The 17533-nt window shown below is 37.8% G+C and overlaps 1 protein-coding gene across 2 annotated transcripts in view; it reads left to right on the top strand.

The window, feature by feature from the left end:
• Nucleotides 1-12323, top strand: part of TENT2 (terminal nucleotidyltransferase 2) — an 82859-nt gene extending 70536 nt beyond the window's left edge. For both annotated transcript variants that reach the window (XM_084629667.1, XM_084629668.1), the window contains exons 13-15: nucleotides 3629-3720; nucleotides 8396-8475; nucleotides 11248-12323. In XM_084629667.1, coding sequence (XP_084485793.1) covers nucleotides 3629-3720; nucleotides 8396-8475; nucleotides 11248-11322 — 247 coding nt within the window. In that variant the 3' untranslated portion in view covers nucleotides 11323-12323. The remainder of the gene's footprint in view (nucleotides 1-3628; nucleotides 3721-8395; nucleotides 8476-11247) is intronic.
• The last annotated feature ends 5210 nt before the right edge of the window (nucleotides 12324-17533 follow it).

Here is a 17533-nt window from a genome sequence, read left to right as displayed (position 1 = left end):
ATGAAATAATCGAGGGGAAAATAAGATTGTCCCAGAAGTACCACACATGGAAAAGCTTAAATAAACTTGTTATGCAGCAATATTGGCAAACAATACACAATTTGATTCTCATACACTGGATTGCATTTGATTAAATTTCACTCTAATAATGTTTTGTACATAATTCAACTTGCTGAGGATGTGTTTTTAAATCTTTTTTGAAGTGTGAACTTTTAGTAAGTAAATGGAATCTCTTCAAAGAACATAATTTTTTATTCCAAATTATCAAAGCTGTACTTTCAGAATATTCAAGTCTAATGCACAGTGTAAAGTAGTCTGGAAGTGTATTCAAAAGAAAATAATCTACTGAAACTCCTCTCTGTTTATCAGACCCTCTTACGAGCCTCGTGTCTGATTTCACACAACAGCTCTGAGTGAAGGCAGCAGGTTTTTACTTGGCAAACACTCTTTAACAAAGCAAGGGCTGATTTGATAAATGCCTTGCTTATATCCAGTGGATTTTGCTGTGGAATTGGAGACTAAATAAAGGCACAATGAAAGATGCAATCTTCTTTTTAAATCTTACCTGTTTATTGAAAAGTGAAAATGTTTTGCTTTCAGAATTTATTCTTCTGAATTAGAATTTTAAATAAAAAAAACTGTATAATGAAGACATGTTACTTGAAACTATGTAGTCCCTAGTGATGAAAAATAGATTCTAAAATGCCCTTGGAAGGGTTGGGGTGCTGATTTTTATAGCAAGTGTTTTTGAGTTACATAATTGATGTTGGGCTATGGGTTTAAGGTCATCCTATGAATAAGCTGTATTTGGTTAGAGATGACAAAATAAGTATGGATTGGTCGTGTGATCTCTATCTTCATTTTTGGAGTGTGAGGAAGAGCAAAGTATATAACAAGTAGAGTAGTTCATAGCTCTGTTCATCTATTCAGAATACAGCTGGGAAGATAATGCAATAATGAACACTGACTTAAATTAATAGTTAATTGCTTTTGAATGTATTCACAATGTACTTGTTCATTTTCTTTGAACATTTGTGTAAGTAACTTTTTTTGTCCACAAGAATGCATAATGTGCTCGTGCAAAAGTTTGTACCAGAAGCATTTGCCTGGCTGTCGTGAAATCTTTGTGGTTCTTTCCTTGAAATGTTTGTCTGCTGCTCAGAGAACAGAAACATCATGTGATCAGTGACACCAGAAATAGCTGATGACATAGTTGAAACAAAGGGCATATTTTAAACGCATAGGTTGAAATATATTTGCATAAAATGCTCATTGAGCAATTACAAATAGCGAACAAACTTGTAAACATTTTTTACAAACCAAAAAGTCTATAGTCAGTAAATAAATTACTTGTTGTGAATAGTTCAATTCTAATTCAGACTCCTAATTTTAGTAGGAATACAATGTTAATGAATAGTAAATGGGGATATCAACTAAGAGTAGTTACTGTCATGATTCAGTGAAGTGCAAAATGTGATTTAAACAACTAGAAATGCTACATCGTTGTTCCCAAACACTTATTAGTATAGAACAGCTTAAAATATTTAGATTTTTCTGCAATAAAATATATAGAAAATATTCTCCCCCTCCCTTTTTTTTTTTTTTTGCTGAAGATGCAACTGCTTATCTTGAAGCCAGGTAGAACCTCAATAATTTGTAAGGAGGGGAGAGAGGAGGAATGTGTATCATGTTCAGTGTGCAGCAAAGTGGCTTCACTGCCTGCTGTGATCTGCTCAGTTTAGATATTCTGTTACATAACTCTTCTCTTTAGCTTGTTTAAGATAAGACATTATAGCCATGTTGGGGTGAGAGCTAAATGATGGTGTCTAATATTACTCTTTCCTCTGTGACCCATGTTTTCTAGAACTGCAGTGGAACCTTGCTAATAATACTGTGGTCACTGCATCTTTTCAAGTCGCCCCGTATGCCTGAAGCCCTTTCTCAACCTGCCTACATGGTTAATGAATTAGTAAATCTATGTTGTTCATTTGACATGGGCATTACAGTATTTAGTTACAATACTTTATATTCTACTGATAAATGTTCCCTAATTTGTGAAAACTAGTGGGAGATGCAAGGAGCTACTAGAGTGGTGGTATGTATAGGAGCTAAAGTTTTTGCTGGCCTTGAATGCTAGACATATTTACCGTTTATACTTTTGTTATTGCATAGGAACAGTCAATCAAGAGAAATTTAAATATGTAAAAATGTGTGGCTAAGTTGTTTGAAGTATTTCAGCTAAATTGTACATTAAGCAATTTGTCCTGCAACCCCATGAGAAGTTTCAACAAACTGTTAAACATGTGTATTTTTTTGAGTTATGGAAGAGTGAAAATATATTTTTTGCAATAAAGATGGATGTGCACTTAACTCAAGTGGCTGAACTTCACAAGCTGAAACTTTTCAGGTGTCTAGTCTGAAGTCGTGAATAAGAACTAGTTTGTAAAAAGTATTTTGAATACAGTCTTCCGTAAAGCTATGGGGGAAGATTCTCAGTTGGTGTAAATTCTCATGGCTCCATTGATGTACAATTTTAAACAGTCAGAAGGTTTGAGAGGAAAAAGTGTAAAGGTTCTCTAATATCCTTACCTTGCTTGTAGGCTTTGTGCAGGCTTTCTGCACAAGTATGAATTTCACCAATCTGAGAGTAAACTACTGTACTGTATATTATGATTAAATGTTGGACATTTTTAATGACACCCACTATATAGCCACAGTTAGACCTAATTTTATTACCGTGCCCTTCCCCTACTTCTCAACCTACACTGGTCAGCTTGGCTTGTTTTAATTAGAATTTTAATAGTGTCTCAAATTCTAATTGTCTTTTTAAATTAAAACAGGATGTTGGACACCCTAGATTTGAGCTGTGAAGGGATCAATTTTTATTTATTTATTTATTTTTAAGAAAGCGTTTCACCACCAAGTCATAATGTACATTGAGGTCTGTGGTGTTCTGTATTGCTGAAATGTTTTGATGATTTATTTTAATGTGTGTCTGAAAATTTTGCCTCTTGTCTCCCCCTCATGTTTTCCACTCGCCAAAATGGTTAATTGCCATGAAGACTGATCTCCATTATTTTCTGAAGAGAAACAGAGGCTGCTCAAGACAATCTGCCACCCTATGCAAAATTTTAGTTTGCCACTCCACTCCTACCCCCTACAGCAGAAGTTCTCAAGTGGGGGAGGGGCATGCACCCTACATTAGACTTTCTGGGCTGAAGGCGGTGAGCCTTCTGATAGTTCAGTAGTTATGGTAGATGTGGAGTAGGAGCTAAGCACTAGGTCACAACACTATTCACTCAGGTGTGGTCTGGCTGTCTCTCCATCAAGAGAGAGAGAGCTGCAGCCAGTCAAATCTGACTGAGTGGCATTGGAACCTGGTGTACAGGGTTGCACTGCTACTCAAGTTTGGCCTGGCTGCCCCAGGCAGTGGCCTAGTTTGTCTGTGGCTAGAGCAGCCCCTGCTAGAAACACCAAAAAAAATATTGCTACTTCGAACTACTATCCTCTGAAATTCCTAAGTCATAACTCTGTATGAGCACTTTACCTATTTTATGTGTAACCATGTACTGATGGTTCAAAAAGCAATCTGTGTTAAGTGTCTGCAAATTGTTTTCCTTTCCTCTAGCTGGAGCCGCCAAATGATTTCAGTTCGTGAAGCCAGAGCCATTCCAAGACCTGATGGCATTGAATGGAGAAACAAATTCATTTGTGTAGAAGGTGAAGTGTGAAGCTGCAATTTTTGTGTTTTCAGTTTCATATATTTAGTTCCTTGATAGCATTGATTTAAGTTAGCCTGTCACTCATAGACTTTGCTTGTCTCTTATTTCAGGCATTTTCAATAATACATGCAGATACATAATATATTATATGACATTTCAGTGGAAAAGTTAATATACCCAAGATAGATTACTGTCTTACAACTATGTAGCAAAGTCCTAAGTGACTAAAGTGGAAATATTTGTTGGCTTCTCTCCTTTGAGTGATTGATTTTTTTTTTTTTAACCATTGTCCTATAATACCTTGTGCTTCACTTCACATATTATTTTATTCAGTGACTGCTCCCAGTTTATCTTTCACTTACGGTACTGTTATAGGCAGAGCTGATAATGTTGCTTAGTGTTAAGGATGCGTGATATTACCCATTATATGACTTTGATAGTTCTCAGAGGATCAGGTGGACGAGTGGATAGCACACCCAGTGTCCAGTCTCTCACCTCCTGGTGGGAAGGGCTTTCTGTCCAATTACTAACCCTTGTTACGTGGCTTAGCTTCACCTCTGGGTTTTCGATGCCCTATCCTCTCCTTACTAGAGTGGGGTGAGGCTTTGGCCCCTCCTGCAACAAGGGAAGTTGTTAGGGGAGCCTGGGCCTTCCCTCCTTCTAACTGGATTCTGACCTGTGACCCAGGACCCTGTGAGAGACGACAATATCTGACTCACTGGAGGCTTCTTCAGTACCCTTACTCTGGAGCCCTGAGGCTGGTTTTGTCACGTTCCCCCTTTTGAGCTGAGTTGCTCCCTTTTAAGGTTCCTCTCCATTTGGAGCATGCTCTGCAGGTTGGGAGGGGCAGGACTCCCCTCCCACTGGACCCAGTGTGGGATTTGTACACCCTGTCACACTGATCCTTTTTTCAGTTGCTAATAATTTTGGCAAATTCAAATTTTCTATTCTGATTGTCCGTCTGCCTCAGGCTGAATTTTTTTAGAACATTTCAGCCATAATGGTCTAGCCATTTCCAAGAACAAGGCTAGAGAAAAATACATTGTTTTGCATTGTTTTGAATTGTTAAAATTCTGGCAACCTTTTCTTTGAGAAGATGTAGCACCTCCGTGCTTTGGAGCAGGGAGTCAGAATTTGGTGGTGGTGGTGGGGGGGTCCTTTGTGTCAAGGACGTCTCTTTTGCTATTCCTGTGAAAATCTGCCCAAATTGGGCCAAGTTATAAGCCTTTGAAAAATCTCAGTTTGCTCATGCTCAGTGGTGATGTCTTAGTTTTAGTACTTAAATCACTGATTCTATCCACATTGGGAATGCTTTCGCCCCTCATGGCCCTCAGTGCTGACCTAACTGCACGTGTGCCATGCCATCCCCTTGTAGCTCATATGAGTGACTGGACTGCATATGTTTTTAGAGAAGCTTGCACAATAGCTGTCTGCACTGTATCTGATTCAGGCCAGTATTAGTCTCATTTCCATAAGCCTTTAACACAGCTGTGCAGTTGTAGATTTTTTTTTCAAAAATTGTTTCAAGGGTAGTGGCAAGGCAGGTTTTAAACTGTCTGGATTCTAATGTTTCCTAATGAAAAAATACTTTTAGTCCTCTTCTCAATCATAGAATCATAGAATATCAGGATTGGAAGGGACCTCAGGAGGTCATCTAGTCCAACCCCCTGCTCAAAGCAGGGCCAATCCCCAATTTTTGCCCCAGATCCCTAAATGGCCTCCTCAAGGACTGAACTCACAACCCTGGGTTTAGCAGGCCAATGCTCAAACCACTGAGCTATCCCTCCCCCCCATCAAATTGTCAGGATGGCAATTTGATTATTTTATATTTGACATTCATTTTTAGTGAATTATTCTTCTGATTAATGAGTAAAATTTACATTATACTGGAGTTTTCCTTTGAAAACTTTCTGATGTTTAGGAAACATTGAGGGACACTTACAGTTGATTTATTTTAATTAAAATGTTGCATACATAATCTTGCAAAATTCTTCTTGCCCAGTCTTCCAGTAAGTGTTTTTCTTTTGACAGGAGACTAAAATATAATTTTTATTGTCATTTATTAGCATAGCATGGGAAAGGTTTGAGTCTGCACTCTGACAGCTTCCTGACAATCTTGGGAAGGCTTTGCAGCCCCTCACTTGTCATTTTAAAGTTTTTATGATCTTGGGTGCAGTATGGAATGCCTGGAGGCTCCTAACTAATATTACAGAATCATTCAGCATCAAATTTCAGATAGATAAAAGGAAATACTATGCTACTTCACATGGCATATAATCAGCATTTGGAATTCACTGAAGTAACAGGTCACTGTGTGAAATTCTGTGTCTAGATTTTAGAATGCTGAACATCTTGTGAATCGGATGGCCAATATTCTGATCCAGTATAAAGGCATATCTCACTGTAAAGTAAAATCTGCTAGTAAGCACCCAGTGAAATATTTTAAACCTATTTTTAGGATGGAAAAAAATTCTAGAACCATGCCAAAGAAAACCAGTCATCCCATTGTGTTAGTGAATTATGAGTACTGAAGTTCATTTAAATTTAGAGTGTAATTTGGATGGTTTTGATAATGAAAGGACCCAGTCTTATAGTCCCTATACTGGCAAAATCCCTGTGAGGTAAATGAGAGCTTCTAAACGAGTACCCTCACCTCTTGCGAGCGCCCCCTTCTGGTTGAGTGTGAGCCTGCCGTTTCTCAGTTCTTGGAACGGGGTGGCACCCACCTCTCGCAAGCGTTCACCCCTCCCACCCACCCCTTTGGTCGATGGCTTCATCAGCAGGTCTTCAGTGACTCAGCCTTCAGTGAATCTCACACACTGTCTGTAGGTGGAATAGAACAAACAAACCCCTTCCAAGGTATACAGTCTTCATCTTTCGCTAAGGCTTCTTACCCAGAAAAACTGCCCGCTATAACAGTCCAACAGGGCCCATCGCGGTGCCCTCACTTGGTCTGGCTAGGTTCTGGGCTCAGTCCTTGCTTGGTCCCTGCAGTCTGCCAGGAGCTCCTTCTTAGCCCCCCTGGTCTTCAGCAGCCCTCCCTGAGCTCACGCCTGCCCACACTGAGCTGTCCGTGGTCCTGCTGCTCTTCCAGCCATCCAGGAACCCAGTTCTCTCTCTTCCAGCTCCAGGCAACAACTGACTGCTCTGTTGCTGCTGCTTTTTTTTTTTTTCCCATGCAGCTGATCTAGGCTGCCTGGAGGACTACTCCTTTGCTCTTTTTTGGGGTGGGGTGGGGTGAGGCAGGACTGCAAGGTCTCCAGCAGGGGTCTCGGGACCTAGTCCATTCCACCACACTGCTTTTCTTGAATAAAGATCCTAAAAACAGGCCATAAATGAATACTTTGGAAAGTCACAAGTGCATCATTGCTACTGTAATTAAAAATACATATGAGAAATACAAAACTGTTTGTGACCAATATTGTGCTCAATATATATATGGACATTTATAGTATTTTTTTCAGCACATCTTATATGTATTTATGTATTTCATAAAACTCTTGTGCTCACATCCACTAAAATTAAAAGGATTCCTAAACCATTAAAAAGAAAGTTAGTTTAAGATCCAAAATTTGACATATTAAAAGGAGACTAATCTAGCTAGGACTGTATTTTGCCTCAGGGCTCTGTCATTGGCTATTGTACCTTTACAAGTATGAAATACATAATACACCATAGTGTACTTAAACTGTCCTCTGGAAAAGTGTAAAAAGACTGGATTCTAAAACATGTTTTGCAGTGAAATTGAAAGGTGGTCTGTGCATGGTTAACCCTATAGTATATTTGCTCTACTGCAGAGGGGAGTACACATTTTATGAATACTATGCTGATATTGATTATGCGGATGACAAATAATAGGCCAAAGTCATGTTGGTTTCTAGTCCATTAGAAGCAAACGAGAAAAACTATACATTGTCAACTGGAAAAAGACAAAAATAGTAGGAAGAATAGAAAGTTTTTTGAAAGATGGGTTTTTAAAAATATTTTACAGGGCTTTTGTTTTTATATATTCTGGTTTAAGAAAAATACCATATTTTACCACTGCTGTCTGTTGTATAATTTTGTCGCAAAAGATACAGCATAATAAGAGAAAGTAATTGCTTGTAGATCTGATATAAGCACATTGTTGTACATGGACCTTTCAGAACAGTTGCACAAAGTCATATTTAGATGTATAATACACACTATTGATTGTAACAGGACCTTCCTTATTTAGAATATTCAGAAATATATTTAAAATGGCATAGAAGTATATGGTCTATGAACTGACAAAGGACATTAGTAAAGGATATGGCTGCTCTATTCCTTGTTCTGAGACTCTGAATAGGCTGCTGACTTCTATAAGACTTGAAATACTTGTACAGTGGACGAAAGCACATGATAGAAGACCTGTATTAATACTCCTGCTGATAGTGTCAGGTATCTACATTTAAAGGAGTAATACTCCAACAATCTCTACTGCAACTGCAGAATATTAGTGTTGTGTTTTTATGGTATGAGAGTTACCTGCACAGTACATGTCAGAAAGGGAAAATGCAGCCTGTTGCTAAAAGTCCTCATAGAAAGTGACAATATATTGACTTATCCTCTGCTTCTCACAGAGTAGTTTACCAGGTGAAGATAAAGTAAAGGTTGGTTTTTTAACACTTAAATTTTTACGTTTAACCTTGCAGAGCCTTTTGATGGAACAAACACAGCTAGGGCTGTACATGAAAAGCAGAAGTTTGACATTATCAAGGATGAATTTCTAAAGGTAAAAATACATCAGATTAATTCTTGTAGCCCTCTTGTCTGCTAAAAAGTTTTTGGAATAAAAAATGAAAACTGAGAGGGTCAGTGGATTTGTGTACTACAGTGGTGGCCTGAGGTCTGTTTGCCTTACACTTGAGAATCTGTGTAATAGGCATTCATCCCAATATATGTAGAAGGAGAGAAATATGAAGTGAGAATGTTTTGTTGTGTGTGCGTGTGCATTCGCATGCAAGGGCAGGGCTAATGCTGAAGTGGGTACCTAAAATGAAAATTTCTTAATGGTCTGTGTGTTTAAATTCAGGACTCCAAGGCAGAGATAAATTGTAATGAGAACTGGGCATCCAAATCCCTTAGTCAGCTTTGAAAGTCTTAGCCTGACTTTCTTATTAATGTTTTGCGGATAGAACATTTTCAACCTTTCCTGGATTCAGTGGTGTTTCTTATGGGAATCTGCAAGGGAGCTATGGAACAAAAAATAGTTTGAGCCTTTACTTCTCCTTCTATCATGGGTAAATATGGCCTCCAGTAGTTTACAAGTTGTTTTTCTGCTCTTTGTACACATTTTAAATATCAGGTACGCACTTCTTCAGCAAGAAGGGGTTATTGGCACAATCTGAGGAGAACATTAACTGTAGTGAGACATGACTGTTGTTTGACCTGCAACTTTCCCTATTTCCCGCTGATGGTGGAGAGATGTGGATTTTACTTGGAATGTAAGATTTGGGCCTCAGATTTGGGCTTAATCTGCAAATACTCACCACCTCCTGTCTCCTATCCCTGTTCCCCATCATAGTTTGCTTTGACTGTGACATATCTGTTTGGAATTAAGTGAAGATCAGATTTTTCTAATTCAAGAAACAAGCAGAATTAGTCTTTTTAAAACTGAGTATCTTTCTGTGTCACAAACACGAGTAAAATACTTTTCTGCTTTTTAAAATATTGTTACATTTCATAGGCATTTTGTGTTCTCTGAGGAAGGCAGCAAATAGGATGAAAGATCTAAAAAAAACCTGTTGTATGAGCAAAGTTTAAAAATGTGTGTGTTTTAGTTTTGCAAAAAGACTGAGGAGAGGACCTGATAACATATTTGAAGACTAAGGGCTGTTATAAAGAGGATAGTAATCAATTGTTCTCTCTGTCCACTGAAGGTAGGGCAAAAAGTAATTGGCTTAATCTGCAGCAAAGGAGATTTAGGTTAGATATTAGGGAAAACTTTATGACTAGAAGGATAGTTAAGTACTGGACTAAGCTTCCAACAGGGGTTGTGGAATCTCTGTCTGCAGGCTTTTAAGAACAGGTTAGACAAACATCTGCCAGGCATGGTCTTAAGTATACTTGGCTGCCTCAGTGTGGAGGATGGACTGGATGACTTCTCGAGGTCTCTTCCAAATCTACATTTGCATGATTCTATAACTATTTATATAGTTCTAGGCACAGTATATTTGTCCTATGATTTTAAATATGTTATTGAATATTAGCAGTGGAAAAGAGAGAGCCCATACTGGAAAACTTTCTGGGCATGCTGTAAACATCGGTCCCTTTTTCCTTTTGGTGTTAGGGCAAGATATCAGTTGAGGATCTACTGACACAAGTGGTCAGATCTGGGCTTTTAATATGGGCAGTTTGCAAGCTTGATTTTATTGTGAGAATATTAGTGACCTCATAAGTTATATAAAGTATTTGGGGTTTTTTGTACAAAATATTTTATTTCTGTGAAGCCACTAGTGTTAAGCACCATATAATATATGTAAATAAAATAGTCCATTTTTAATGAATGATTAAATAAATTGCTTAGGCACCGTAAGGGTCAACTATATTAATTATTTAAAAAGATGCACATACTTACAAATAACCTCTAAGGCTTGGATTTTTAAAGGAGCCCCAAGGGGGAGGTTGGTGCATAACTCATTGAAAATCGCTCCAGCCTGTGAAATGTTTTCTTGAAAGGCACTGACTCTACACTGGCACAAGGTTTGCCTGTATAAAGTCAGTTGCCAAATCAGGGCCTTAGACACCTAATCCCATACTCTACTTCTGTAACCCAGGACAGAAATAGAGATAATATAATTTGTCACCAATTTCAAGGACACATTCTTCTTTTTCGGAAGTAGCAAGGGATAGCTCCTCAGATATTTAGCGTATGTCTCCAAAATCAGAAACGTGAAGGTACCTAACCATTTTAAAGACAGAACATTATAAGAGACTTAGTTCTTTTAAAATATACTAATACCCCCACCTTCACAAGTTGTCTTTGTCCCCTGAAAACATAATTACTTGGGTCAGGTCTACACTACCACTTCAGTTTAATTTACATCGCTCAGAGGTGTGAATAAGTCACCCCCCTGAGCAATGTAAGTTACTCCGATCTAAGCACCAGTATGGACAGCGCTCTGTCAGCAGGAGAGCTTCTCCTGTCAACATAGGTACTGCCTCTCACAGGTGGATTTCTTATGCTGATGGGAGAGCTCTCTCCCATCGGCATAGAGCGTCTTCACCGTACACGCGACAGTGGCGATGTAGCGTTTCGAGCGTAGACTAGCCCTTGTTCTCAAAAGTGCACTCCTTTTTGTCTGGCTTACTACAGATTCCCTCTTACTGTAAGCAATCTTTTTAAAGAAATAAGTACCTGATGCTGCTCATAAATTTGTGAGGAAAACAAAACTGTTTAAAACTCTTTGTGGATCTGTGTGGGGTTTACCTCTTTCAGTTTTAAAGGAGGTGGTGATATAGAAGAGAATAGCTTTTAAAAAACCTTGTAACTTTTTTTCCTCAGTCATGGCAGAGATTACGAGACAAGAGAGACTTGAACTGTATACTACCTGTAAGAGCAACTATACAGAAAAGATAATTGGCTTCCTTCTTCTTCTTCTTACTGGAGTCTGCTGAAATATAAAGAACAATATCAAAACCACAATGCAGTTTTCCCCATAGTTTTTTATGAAGTGTTTTCTCTTTCAAGTTTTTGTTAAGGAAATGTTTATAAGAAAGATTGCATATTTTATTATGACATTTGTTAATATAACTATTCATTCAAAAATGGGTTTTCTAAAAATCCTTGCACCATTGACTTGTATAGGAGACTATTATGACCCAAATTTCAGACCACAGGACTTAATTAATTTTAGGGAAGGTATCAGAGTATATTAAATTGTTGTTACGTTTAACTAAGTAATGGTTAATTCGACCACACTTAACACTGAAGTAAAGAAATGAAGAGCTAAGCAATGTATAAAAGTCCAGCTTAAAACATAGCACACATTGCACGTTTCTTGATGAATAAGTAGGCTGTGCTTTACAACTGCTTCAAGCAGTATGCACTTTTGCTCTACTTGGCACTTTCCAGTTTTATTTCCCTCTTACATGGAACAATTTATCAAAATGAAATTATCCCCTAGTTGTTATGCTCCAGGTCACAGGAATTATAATCTAAACTGGAATTTTTGAGCAGCAGAGCTACTACAAAACAGTTGAAATAATCCATGATAAACCAATGTATGTAAATGCTTAATGTTTATACAGATTAGGTCAGATATCTATATTTTAATGTTTCCTTTCCATATGCAAAGTAGTAGTGATGGCTGCTTAAAGAAAAGCTGCTAATAAGGCAAGTTTTTGTTTTGATTTTCTGTAAATATTTGTAAATTGGTCGGCTGCTGTAAATTGAAATTTAAAAAGTAATCTTGAAAATTTTAACTTTTCCAAAAAAACACAGTGAAACTTCTTTTAGACCTGCTGTAGCACAGTTTGTGCCTCTCATGTACTTGTTATTGCAGACCAATTCATATGTTACAATTGTTACTTCTCAATGATGTCAAATTAATATTTTCTTTTTTTCTCTTAAGTTTAATATTTTGTATGGTGTCCAGTGGAATAAAGTTTATGTATGGAAAATACAGATAACTTTTCTGTTTCTTTTTGCTCTTATTTCACATGAGCTCTTCTAAATGTTTTCTACTTCCCTGTGATTGTGTAGAATGAGAAGTCTGCTAAGGATTGTCTTGTCCAAAACCAAAAATTTATGTGTGGCTATTGGAATTTTATATGTATGTGCAATGTAGTCCTTACAGGCTTCTCAAAATGCTCATTTGGATTCTTAACATATTCTTGAATTCATATCTCCAAGTTGCAGATAATTTTTATTTATGCTTCATTAATTACAGAATTTTTTAAAAAGTTACAAAACACTCCAATGTTTAGGATTAAATGGTCAGCTTGTTGCCTGTTCTAAAATCATTTACTGTACAGGTCTCACTCTAATCTGTCATTTAATTTTTTATTTAAATAAGTTTGCTTCTATAACTTTAATCTAATCTGTAGTTCAATGGCAATCAAGCAGATAAAACTGAAATGTTTTATTCTAAATCAGGTTTTGTTTCCTTTTCTTGAGATGATAAAATTGGTCTGAATGAGTCACTCACTATTTAAATACGTTGAAGAGGTATGATCAAATGGCTTTACATAAAACAGTGAAAACTTGTTGCACAAAATGTCAGCATTCAAAGATTCTCTAGTGACTCTAGATGTGTGTATACAATGTTTAAAAAGGCACTAGCTATTCCTATGCCTACAGAGTACAAAACTTTATGGAAATAGAAGATCTAGAAAGGAACATGTATACACAAGACAGCATCTCATATGCATTTCAAGTGAGTGGCATGTCAAAGCTACAAAACTACATGTATAATCTTCCACAAATTTTATCTCAAGGGGCTTGTCTTCACTATACTACACTAGAGCATCTCCCGCCAACATAGCGCAGTATAGACATCACTTTAAGTCAATGTAACTTACGTCGCTCAGAGGGGTGGCTTTTTCACACTCCTGAACAACATAAGTTGCATTGATTTAAGCAGTAGTGTAGACAAGCCCTTGGAATATGCATCTCTCCCAACAGAGAAAGCAAAAAGGGCAATAGGTATTGCATCAGGAAAGCTCTCCATGTTACCATTCTCCATGTTTATAATTGTTTTGTATCCCGCACTATTTCCCTATCTCTGCCGAAAATTTACTAGTAGGATAGTCTCCTTTTAAAATTCCCTTATAGTTTCCTTTATGAAGCTCAATAGTGTCATCAATGGTTTAAAAAAAGAAGAAAAAAAAAAACAGTGAGGAGAATTGCAAATAGATTTTTAAAATTGAAACACTTTTGACCAGCTCTACCTGTAACCAGGAATCCATGAGTCCAAGTGGTAGTTCCTTCAAATGTGTGGGAATAAACTGCCATCTTTCCTCCAGCAAGTATTCCCATAATCCGGAGCAAGGTACCTTGTGAGTAACTATTTTTGAAGTAGTTCTCTTTGGTGGTAGCATGGATGGTGGCAGTACCACAGTAGTGTGAAGAATAACATAAGGAAGACTCAAAAAATGAACAAATATCAAGGTATTGTAGTATCCTTCTCTCTGGCCAACCAGGAGCAGGACAACTTCCTGTGGAAATGCCAAGTATTGGAAGAATAACTTGTGAATGCTGTAAAGCTTGTACTATTGTGCACTGTAGTTTTTGACTGACTTCATAAAACAAGATGGAAGCTCTTGAAGAAATCTTATTGTTTGGATTGTGTAACTTTTGAGCTCATCTTCCACTTAGTTTAGAAAGTTTGGATCACTCACCTTGTGTAGTTGCTTGAAGATGACTTGATGAGCTAAATCTTCAATTAGTTTAGGCATCTATCCAGAGTGAGGAGTCCACTAATAGCCAATATGTTTATGAATTAACTTTTTCAGATCTTTCTCCTCCAATTTACTCAAATAAGGTTCCTCATTTGTAATCTGATTCCATCTCCTTTGTAATCAGCAGCAATAATAGTTTTCTGAGAGACCTAAAGTCTAAGTAACAGACTAAGGCCACGTCTACACGAGGACTTAAGGTGGCAAAACTTTTGTTGCTCGGGGATGTGTAAAAACACCCCCGAGTGACATAAGTTTTGCCAGCCTAGGCGCTGGGTGGTCAAAGCACTATGTCCGTGGGAGACACTCTCCCGCCAACATAGCCACTGCCACTAGAGCTAATTTTATATCGCCGGGAGAGCTCTTTCCCGTCGGCATAATGCAGCGGCACAGCTGTAAGTGTAGGTATGGCCTAACTGTTAAAGGGTTTGTCATGGTGGACCAGTGTTTCCTTCGGTCACTGTGCATAGTCTGACACTGAAGCATCTCTGAGGTTTCTCACTGCGATGAAGTGGAATGATTTAATTTAGACCCCTTCCATTGCTTTAGAAACAGCTTTGAATACTATGTGAGTTTCGGTAGTGGTTTGCTGCTTGATGTCTTTCCCATTTCTCAGTTTACATTATGCCAGAAATTGACTAAGTGTAGGATTCTGTTTTACTTTATATCATTTTCCAAGAGCCCTCTTCAGTGTTCCAGTGCCACAGGAATTAGTAACATCCGTTTCAGTTAAGCCTCTGATTTGGACAGGTGACCTAACTGACTTCACTGTGTGATAGCAGAAGCTTCACTTTTTGTAGCAGCAGTATTGGAATCAGCATGGACTGCGTATAGTAGGATCTATAATGTTGGCTTTTTTACTATTTGATTTATGCTGCCAGTGAGATTAAAGCGAACATAATCATAGTTGGGCCAAAACACTATTATGAACTCACTGAAGATTTTTTTTATAAATCTAAATCAAGCTCTCAGAATTAGGTAAATCTTACACATATGACCAAAATAGGTTATTAGCACAGGGTGTGGGTGAAAAAGCTGAACTCTAAACATGATACACTGATGGTGCAAGGAATTGCTCTAGTAAATCCCCCGGGAGGTATTCTGTATGTAGCTCAGTTCTGGAAATCCTAGACTGGGGAGATAGTGACTTGAGTAAAATGAAAAAAAGGTTGAAATATGTGCCCTGAAGCCAGAGTAAGAGCATATAAGGGGAACTAGAGATCAGTGAGTGCCATTACTAGTACAAGAATGCAGCTGGTGGGAGTACATGGCAAAGATCTGCTTTAGTTTAGAGTTCAGTTGGAAGAATAACTGCTGCAGGTGTAAATTAGTGAAGATAAATCAGTCAGTGAGGTCTTTGACGGGAAGCAGTATTAATGGTAGTATAATGTTGGGGTTTGTTTATGTTTATATAAATAAATATAATATAGTACCTTCATGGGGAGAAAATACCAGCAACTGAAGGGTTATTTATTCTACTAGAGAAATGCATAACAAGAACCAATGGCTGGAAGCTGAAGCCAGACAGTCTGTCATAAATATAAAGGGAAGGGTAAACACCTTTAAAATCCCTGCTGGCCAGAGGAAAAACCCTTTCACCTGTAAAGAGTTAAGAAGCTAGGATAACCTCGCTGGCACCTGACCAAAATGACCAATGAGGAGACAAGATACTTTCAAAGCTAGAGCAGGGGAGAAACAAAGGTTCTCTCTGTCTATGTGATGCTTTTGCCAGGAACAGAAAAGGAATGGAGTCTGAGAACTTAGTAAGTAATCTAGCTAGATATGCGTTAGATTCTGTTTTGTTTAGATGGCTGATAAAATAAGTTGTGCTGAATGGAATGTATATTCCTGTTTTTGTGTCTTTTTGTAACTTAAGGTTTTGTCAAGAGGGATTCTCTATGTTTTGAATCTGATTACGCTGTAAAGTATTTACCATCCTGATTTTACAGAGGTGATTCTTTTATTTATTCTTCAATTAAAATTCTTCTTTTAAGAACCTGATTGCTTTTTCATTTTTCTTAAGATCCAAGGGTTTGGGTCTGTGTTCACCTATGCAAATTGGGGAGGATTTTTATCAAGCAATTCCCCAGGAAAGGGGGTGTAGGGTTTCGGAGGATTTGTGGGGGAAAGACGTTTCCAAGCAGGCTCTTTCCCTGTTATATATTTGTTAGACACTTGGTGGTGGCAGCAATAAAGTCCAAGGGCAAAAGGTAAAATAGTTTGTACCTTGGGGAAGTTTTAACCTAAGCTGGTAAAAATAAGCTTAGGGGTTTTTTCATGCAGGTCCCCACATCTGTACCCTAGAGTTCAGAGTGGAGAAAGAACCTTGACACAGTCAAATTAGAAATAAGGAATACATTTTTAACAGTGAGGGTGATTATTCACTGGAACAAACTACCAAAGGAAGTGATGGATTCTCCATCTCTGGATGTCTTCTAATGAATACTGGATGCCTTCTAGAAGATATGCTTTAGTCAAACACAAGATTTTTGGCTCAACAGAGCGGTAACTGGGTGAAATGTAATGGCCTGTGACATAGAGGTGGTCAGACTATAATGTCCCTTTAAATCGAGGTAATTGTTTAAAAAATGATCTGTGATGCAGAGTCTGCATTATAAATCATGTACCTAACAGGTCTGACTGCTTGGGGCCAGGGGAACAAAAATGCTTTATCTGCACATAGGAAACACTTTGGATGAGATGATTCTGGCACCCAAGTTTGTAATTTAGTTTTAGAGAGATGACTTATATTCAGAAATTAGTCCTGCTGGACTTCCTTAATCTTGTGATATCAACCAGAGCTGCTTGTTTGATTTACAACTTGCAGTTTATTTAAAGTGCCAAATAAAATATGGAATTATTTTATTTCACTCAAAGTATCAAGAAACAACATTCTGGTTAATTTAGGATTCTGTATTCAAAATCTCAGTTGAGGGAGTTCCCCCATTATAAATATAATGACGAGTGCTGTGAGGACTGACTATATCCTGGACAAACCTTATGGAATTAAGATAAACTTTACTGAATTAATTTAAACCTTATTTAATTAGGCTTTATACCTTTGGCGTCAATTGCATTAAAAATGCAGTGGTGCATGTGTTATTGTGGAAATGTGTGTATCTGGTGTAGGAGGAGGGGGATGCTAATTTAACCCCTCTGGTTATCTGCCTTTTGAAGCCACCGCCTGGGGAGGTTTCCATATACTAGTTGAAACTGGATTTTTTAGGGACCAACAGACAAAGCATTCTTGGATAAATATCCTGATCCAGCAAATGGACAGGACTTCTCGTCCATGGACGGCTGTTGTGATAATTGGGCCTACAGATTTACCATAATTGTGAACTCAACTGTAAAAAGCATAAGAAAGTTAATGAGATGTCACAATAACCTAT

Source organism: Lepidochelys olivacea, assembly GCF_965140295.1.
Source record: "Lepidochelys olivacea isolate rLepOli2 genome assembly, chromosome: 5".
Classification (NCBI taxonomy): Eukaryota; Metazoa; Chordata; order Testudines; family Cheloniidae; genus Lepidochelys; species Lepidochelys olivacea.
Note: the sequence above shows the minus strand (reverse complement) of the source record. Positions and strands in the feature narration are given on the sequence as shown.